Genomic DNA, 8,423 nt, shown 5'->3' on the forward strand with positions numbered 1-8,423 from the left:
AACTTATTTGTTTTTGTTTTTAGATTAGGGTTTGATGTACTCTATTGAACACCTGGTTTGTTATGATGGTTTGCTATTAACTGTGGTTGTTTGATAAGTAATGATTGAATGATGCTTATTGATTGATTGATGTTGAGATGATGTGCACATTAAATGCTTATACAGGTGATTCACAAGCTTTGTGAACAAATGCATGATATCATGATTGTGATTGTGAGATTAAGCAGGATGTGTATGTCAAATGTGAATGAGCTTATATGTGAGGTTTTGAGCTCCAGAGTTGTTATTGTTAAATGCTGTTACTTTGAAAGCATGAATGATTTTGCCCAGGTTTTCCATGATTGAATCAATTGCTTGTTTTGCATCATATGATCAAGGCCGTGTTGTTAAAACCCTTTTTATTGGCCAAATTCATAAAGTTAGCCTACTAAAAAGAGAACACGTTGTGTTCTATCCTTTGAACCCTTAGCCTTAAACATACACTGAACACCCTTGATTGAAAATCTTTACCTTGAGTTAAGTAGAAGATCTTGTGTGGTACTGTTAAATGTTCAAGTTTGGGGTTGTTGGGGAAACATGAAAAAGGAAAAGCATTGAGCTAAGAGCTAAAAAGTAAAAATATGCAAAGAGAAAGAAAAAGAAAAGAAAAAGAAGCAAAGCTCAATGCAAATGCAAAAGCAAAGGCAAAAGAAAGTTGGGAATGAATAAGAAAAATTGTGTTGTTATGATTCTCTTGACTCAAGGATTTTGTGATCCAGAAAAACCAATTTTCTTGTTAGCCCAGCCACATTATAAGCCATTGAAAAGTCCTTGTGATGATGCATGCTTGTGAATGTTTTTGATTGTGGTAAAATGAAAGGCAAAGTTGATTCATGTGACATTGTGATAGTGGAGTGAATGAGTGAAACACTTTACCTCTTATACACTTGTGTGTTGAGTGAAACACTTTACCTAGTGAGGAAATATTCCATGAGCACATGAACATCCATGCTTAATTGATTGATCATTCATGAAAAATAGCATTTGTTGGAATTTAAATGACTTTGTGAATAATAAAGCATGTGCACATCTTGATTGAACTCTTGGTCATTAGTTTGAGTGAAGTTGTTACTTATCTTGAAAAGAGGATTTTGAATGAGTGAACCATCATATGAATTGGTTGGAGATGGAGTTACATTTTGTTTGCTTGAGGACAAGCAAAGTTCTAAGTTTGGGGTTGTGATAACAGTTGAAAAACTGTTATTTTCATGCTTAAAATTGATACTAAAAGCAACCTTTAGACTTAGAAACTAGCTTGAAATCATGCATTTTATCTATATTTTCAGAAATAAGAGAGCTGGACAGGTTTATGCTTGATTTCAGTGTTTTTGTGCAGGTTTTAAGGTGAATTTAGTGAAAGAAGTGAAGAAGGAGAGAGATGGAATCATAAAAGGAAGCAAAGAGTGCAAAAAGAGAAGTCGAAGGCACCGCTCAGCGGCATTTTACCGCTGAGCGGCACTCAGGAGGTCACGGGAGGTCCGCTGAGGGGAAGAAAAGTGAAGCGTGGTCACCACTGAGCGGTATTTACCGCTGAGCGGCACTTTTTGGGCTTGGGCTTTTGTAATCTTTTGTAACTCTAGAATAGTATATAAGGACTTGCACGTCCTAGGATTAAGTATCTTTGGCAGAAACGAGGCAAACACTCTCTCTTCCACCCCTTTGAAGGAGGATCTTGGATGCTTAGGCTACCTCTTCACCTTTATTGGGTTTATTCTTTCATACTTTCATTGTAATTCATCTAGGTTCACCATGAATATGGTGAACTAAACCTTGTATGTTTGTTGGGGAATCAATGTAATCTCTTGAAGCTCTCATATATGGAATTTATGCTTGCATCTTTTCATTAAGACTTATGCTTTCTTTCATCATTAGTTAGGGTTTTTCCTCTTTGCTTAATGCTTGCATAGTTTAACTCATTCAATGCATGATTATTGGTTTTGTCGATACGGGCACGTACGGGGAAGTCTAGATCCGGGGAATTTCTCCCAATATTATATTGGTTGTCGTTAAGCTCCTGCACTTATGAACTAATCATTAGGAATGCTAGGAATTGTATGAACTATTTGATTAGGGAGAAGCCATCTAGAATGGTACTTTAGAGAGTGGCATTAACAATGATGATTTGAATGTTGAATTCCTAAAATGTATGAGAGTGGATGATATGAAATTGACCCCCAACAACATATTCATTCATATATTTCCTTGAAAGTGTTTATCTTTTGTCTTTGCCATTGATCAATTCATGCATACATGTTTATTTTCTGTCTTGCATAATTAAATCCAAATATTTCGTTTGTAAGTCCTAGCTAATCAACAAATCACATAACTAAACTAGGTCGTGAGTCCTTTGGGAAGAACGATACTTGGTCTTACCAAGTTTATTACTTGAACGATTCAGTCATACTTGCCGATTGTGAAACAAGTTTGTGACATCATATTTTGGTGATCATAAATTTGTCCATCAACTACGTCAAGTACGATTCCATCATATCACTTAAAAGCTACAAATGTTGTAGTTTGCCAAATGATAAAAGTAAGAAAATGGAGGGTTCTAACCCTAAGGATGTCTAACCAACCTTTTTTAGTGAGATATATGAACTTGGTCCTATGACAAAATGAGCTAATTGAAAGCAGCATTTTAAGGTCTGGCCTATGGAATTCAGTCCTATTTAACAGCTGTGATTTGGACATGATTTTGGGATTCGACTATTTAAAATGAGGAGATGCACTTTAGAGGATAAGGTGAAGTTATTACTATTTATTAAAAATTTAGTATTTAAGAGTGTGATAAAATATATGTACATGTATAAGAAACTATGAAGTTATTAAAATCTCAATGACTATTACTGCAGTTTATCCTCTAAAGTGTTATTCCTTCACTGCAGAGGATCTAAATCTATGATTTTATATTTCTTTCTCTACTGATCTTTTGCCTTTAACTTTTTCTCCTCTCTTTATGGTATATTGTAGATGCGACAAATTCGTGCAGAAATTGGTGCTGTATCCAAAGCAGATGGGTAAATGAATTTTAGCTTTTTAGAAAATTAAGTTGTGATATCATTTGAAGCATTTGACCATAAAGTTTTTTTGTTTTGAAAACAGTTCTGCCATGTTTGAGATGGGTAATACAAAAGTTATTGCTGCCGTCTATGGCCCTAGAGAGGTACTGTTTAATTATTTACCTTGCTAATGAAAATTTGTCTATGTAATTTAAGGATTGTTAACTATCCTTTTTCAGTGTTAGTTGGTTTAGACATTTAAAAAACTTTGATGTTGTAGTTGAGCTTTAGATGATTTGCTGTTTTTCTTTAGTAACTTCTCTGCATTTCAGGTGCAAAATAGAAGCCAAATAACCAACCATGCTCTGGTAGTTTTTTTTTTCTAAGTTATGTTGTCTGTATTTATATGAATTGTAACAAAAACTTAATTGTTGCTTATGTGCAATGTATGTCTATAGGTTCGGTGTGAGTACAGCATGGCTAATTTTAGCACTGGAGATCGCATGAGGAAATCAAAGGGTGACAGGTTTTGCTCATTTACTTGCTTTTGTTTAACTTCCTATTCTTTTTGACCTTTCACTTATTTTTTATATATTCGTAGTTTTATACTTATCAAAATGGTATTGGAGCATAGACTACTAGGATGATAGTGAATGTTGCATTAGTAGAATCTATCTTAAAAGTGCCTTGTAATTTGTAAATTGGACTTTTTGATCTTTTTACTGAGGTAAGAATTTAATAGCAATGGTGGTAATGCATGTTTAGACTTTTAGAGTATAAATTTTGATTATTAATTAGTAATATATATATTATTAATTAGTAATATATATATATATATATATATATATATATATATTGCATTTGTTCATGTGATACAGTATAATTTTTTTTTTAATCTTGCATTCATAATTTTCTATGTAACAACTATCTTGCTATCCACTAACGTATTGTAGTGTTTTTGGGGCTGGCTGCTCCATGCCTTTGATATAGCTGACTACAGGCTCAACAATGGGTTATGTATCATAAAACAATGAAAAGCTTAACCCCATGCACCCTTTTACTGCCTTTTCTCATTTTTAATCTTTTTTGCAAGCTTTGACTTTTTTGAGTAATCTTTGGCCAAAACTCACTGAATAGTTTTGAATGGCTTAACCATCAATGTTTGCAGATATAAATGTTATCCTGTTTTGCTTTTCCTTCATAGTTTTAATATGGTTCTCATTGTAAGGTTCTCTTACAGAAGGATAATAGGATCACTTCTTATTTTTTACTACGTGATTTGAAGTTCTCATTCTACAGGAGATCAACTGAAATTTCCCTAGTTATTCGACAAACGATGGAAGCATCTATATTGACACATCTATTGCCTCGATCTCAGGTTTTATCCCCATCTCTTTGAGAGCACGTCTTAATTTTCGAGGACGAAAATTTTTGTAGTTGGGGGGAATGTCAGGCCTCAGAAAAAAAAAAAACGTGGCAGTCTGAGAGCGCGCCACCTCAGCGACACACGTGGAGACAGCAGCGTCTGTCGGATGCCAGGGTGTGAACGTGCGTCCGATGGTAGTGGAAAACACGTGGCAACCTCAGAGTGGACGACCGCCCAGCATGGCCGACAGGAGCGTGGTGGAGTGCCCTGGCAGCATGGGAATGTGTCTGCCAAAGTGGGAACGTGCGCTGGCTGCCAGACTGGACGTGCGCTCGAAAGGGGGTGGGAACAAATCTGAGATCTGAATTTATTCCCCACTCCCACTGCACGCCCCCTCTTTCCTTCATTTCTGAGAAATTCTTTCTCTCCTCCTTCTCTCTAAACTCTCTGCACCCTCTCTCTAAGACACACCACCGTTTCATCCCCTCCAATTCTGTATTCCAGCACCGTAGAAGGACGCTCGGCGTCAAGGACTTCCAGAGAAGAACGTTCGGTTAGTGAAGCTGTGTGGATAACAAGCGTTGGCGGTAGGAGAAATTGTAGTGGAGAATTGTAATTTGCGCATCTGTGGACGTTCGTTCATTTTCCAAGTAAGGGAAGCTTATTTGATTTAATTCATGTGGTGTGCCTTGTATGAACGTTCGTTAATTTACTGCATGAAATTAATGCATGATGTATGATACGTATGAAATGTTTGAACGATCGTTATTTGCTGGATGAGTATAATGCATGATGTTAATGTGCTTGAGATGCATGAACGTTCGCTAATTTGGTGAAATGAAATATATGAATTTACATGATATGAGTCGTATTAACTGTGAAAGTTAATGATGATATGAACTGGAATGAGAATGGATTGTAAGAGAATTTCCCATAAATATGTACGTTCCTACTGCACGGTCATTGACCGTTCGGTTTTCCAGTAAGTAACAGTGAAATGTTGATTCTCTCATTTAAATAGTAATCTAGTGGAGGACGAGCGTCCTCGTGTCAAAATACTCTGATTGAGCGTTCGTCCTTTAGGGTGCTCGGTTTTTATGATGAGCGCTCGTCCTAATTGGTGTTCGGTCTGATACCGAACGCTCGCTCAAAATGGCGCTCGGTTTTGAACTGAGCGTTCGTCCAGCGCTCGGTTTTGAATTGAGCGTTCGTCCTAATGGTCTCGGTTTTGAATTGAGCGTTCGTCCTAATGGTCTCGGTTTTGATTGAGCGTTCGTCCTAAAGGGTGTTCGGTTTATATTGAACGCTCGTCCTAATGGTGCTCGGTTTTGAAAGGAGCGTTCGTCCTAAAAATGGGGCTCGGTCTTACACTGAGTGCTCGCTCAAAATGGTGTTCGGTTTTATTGAAAAAGCGTACGTCCAATTTCAGATTATCCACCGTTTGGTTATTTATTTAAAATTCACGAGCGTCAGTTCATTTAAATATTCTCAAGGTAAATAACGTTCGTCCAAATAGCCATTCGCGTTCGTCCAAATGAACAGTGTATTTTTCAGCCATTCGTGTTCGTCCAATAAACAGTATAATATGTATCCCAGTACGTCATTGAAATTCAGCCGTTCGTACTCTGATTCGAACGAGCGTCTTTTGGGTCTCGCTCACAGCGTTCGTCCTCGGTTTTATTGGGGATAGAACGTTCCGTTTTTTTTTGGTTTCATTATGAATGATGAAAATGATTATGGAATGATGAATAGTGAATGATGTACAGTATATGAAATGAAATGAAAGTATGAATATTGAACGAGCGTTCCGGGGAGGAATGACTCATGGATGATTATAAGAATTTTGTAAAGTATGACTGTGGATAGTTAATGCTGGCTGTTCGATCCTGATATTCCGTGACTACTCGTCCTCACATAGAGGGGTATGTCATGCGTGGGAATGGCAGGAGTTCCCCGTCACATAACAGTAATTTGGGCGGAACCGTTACATAACAGTAATTTGGACGGAACGGACTAACCTCGGGTGGCAGCTGATGAGAATGCCAGTTACCACACCACCCGGGTGCGTGAACGCCTGTAACTACGCAGAATTCATACAGTCCGGACAGTCAGTCGTGTATTGAGTTTTATGTTGAGCGTGCGTTGAAATAAGGACGTATGTTGAATTGTTTACTTGAATTGATGTGTTGATGCATGAATTAAATTACATAAGCTTACCCTTGCGTTTTCCTTGTGTTGTCTCGTTTTGTACGTCCGTCCTGTCATTGCAATGATCATCCGTGTGGATGTGAGCAGAGGGAGACGAGCGTTTGGAGGATGTTCTGAACGAAGAGAATCTGGTTGAAGTTGAAGTGAAGACCGAGCAGTAAGAGGTTCGGCTAGTAGTGTAGCAGTGTGCTATAATGGTTGTTCGATCACTTAGCTGTTTGCTTTTGGTTTGTACGACCGTTCGGTAATTTCCGTGTAAACCGTTCGGTCAAGTTTTAATTGTACGTTCGGCTGAAATTTGTAACTCTTGTGAGGACGTGCGGCTTTGCGCGTTCGTTCGTTATTGATGTAAGACTGTACTCAAGGACGTTTGTCCTTGAGCTTTCGTTCGTTCGATTTTATTTTTAGTAATAAAACTGTACTGTTTTATTATTAACTGTGATTTTCTAATTATATGGTTTATGACTGTATTTTTGGGATGTCACAACCTCCAACCGAATAAACGTGCTCAATCACGAAGTCATACATATTCTCAATAATATGTATAACTAATCCAATATTGGATCAAGGAAATAACCCACAATTCTCAATAATTGCTTCAAAATACTCCCACGGATTCATGCATTGCCGAACGTTATTTCCAACTCCGATACTATCTGAACGAACGTTCTGAAATCAATCCTCATCAAAAGCCGAACGCTGCCGATGAACACCAAACCTAACCGAGCTCCAAGGACGAACGCTCACAGACCAAGGACGAACGTTCACAAATTAAAGGACGAACGTTCACAAATTCAAGGACGAACGTTTAAGATCCACACCGAACACTTAAAACCGAACGCTCACTTATATCCAAAAACCGAACGCTCATTATACCCAAAAATCGAGCGCTCACTTACACTCAAAAACCGAGCGCTCACTTACACTCAAAAACCGAACGCTCACTTATACTCCAAAACCGAACGGTCGTTAAACGCAAAAGCCGAACGCTCATAATTACCACAAGGCCGAACGCTCAATTACTGAGCCGAACGCTAAGATCCATCACTCTGGCCGAACGCTAAACCATTGGACACTTTGGACGAGCGCATAATATCAGACATCTTCAAAGAACGAACGCTCTTTATAACCTATGGACGTTCGTCTTGAGACTAAGGCCGAACGTTCAAGATTACTCCACCAAAATACTAAGTTACGGACGAACGCTCATAATTCACTGTTTAAATACCACTTGGACGAGCGTCCCATATATTATGACGAACGAACGCGGACGTTCGTTCAGAACCGAACGCTCAGCAATTTGGACGAACGTCCAATTTCACCAGAATTGGACGAACGTTCAGAAGTTGGCCGACCACTATTTGGTCGAGCACTGTTAGGACGAACGTCCAATTTTGACTCCCCAAAATTGGACGAACGCGCATTCTGCAGAAATTCTGCAGAATCGCACCAGAGTCCAGAAAGCCCAAAAACCTCCATTTTCATTCCTTCTTCCCAGATTTTACCCAGTTTTGCATCAAACACTAATAACTCAAAAATCAAGGAAATAAATCAAGCTCCCCTTACCTCTTGAAGACTTCCTTGTAAGTTTTGGGATCAATCTCCTCCTAGACGTGCAGATCAAGATCTCCTAGCAACTTCAACAGCTCTCCACTTCCTCTCCCAGATCTTGGTGCAAGAACTCCACCCTCACAAGATGCTCAACCCAGATCCTCCTCTCAGTTCTTCTAAAATTGGTACTGCTTCCCTTGGGTGCTCTTGGACGGTTGAAAAAGGGAAGAAAGGATTTCCTTCCTCTGGTTGTTCTCCCG

The 8,423-nt window shown here is 38.5% G+C and overlaps 1 protein-coding gene across 1 annotated transcript; it reads left to right on the forward strand.

Annotated features, from left to right (window-relative positions):
• The first annotated feature begins 3,009 nt into the window (after positions 1-3,009).
• LOC148195786 (exosome complex component RRP41 homolog) lies at positions 3,010-4,437 on the forward strand. Its single transcript, XM_088095289.1, has 5 exons — positions 3,010-3,056; positions 3,142-3,202; positions 3,371-3,406; positions 3,497-3,564; positions 4,338-4,437. Exons 1-5 carry the CDS (start codon positions 3,010-3,012, stop codon positions 4,435-4,437), a joined length of 312 nt encoding a protein of 103 aa, XP_087951415.1.
• Positions 4,438-8,423: the final 3,986 nt, after the last annotated feature.

This window comes from Vigna umbellata, chromosome 7, assembly GCF_029865625.1.
Source record: "Vigna umbellata cultivar VRB3 chromosome 7, Vumbellata_1.0, whole genome shotgun sequence".
Classification (NCBI taxonomy): domain Eukaryota; kingdom Viridiplantae; phylum Streptophyta; class Magnoliopsida; order Fabales; family Fabaceae; genus Vigna; species Vigna umbellata.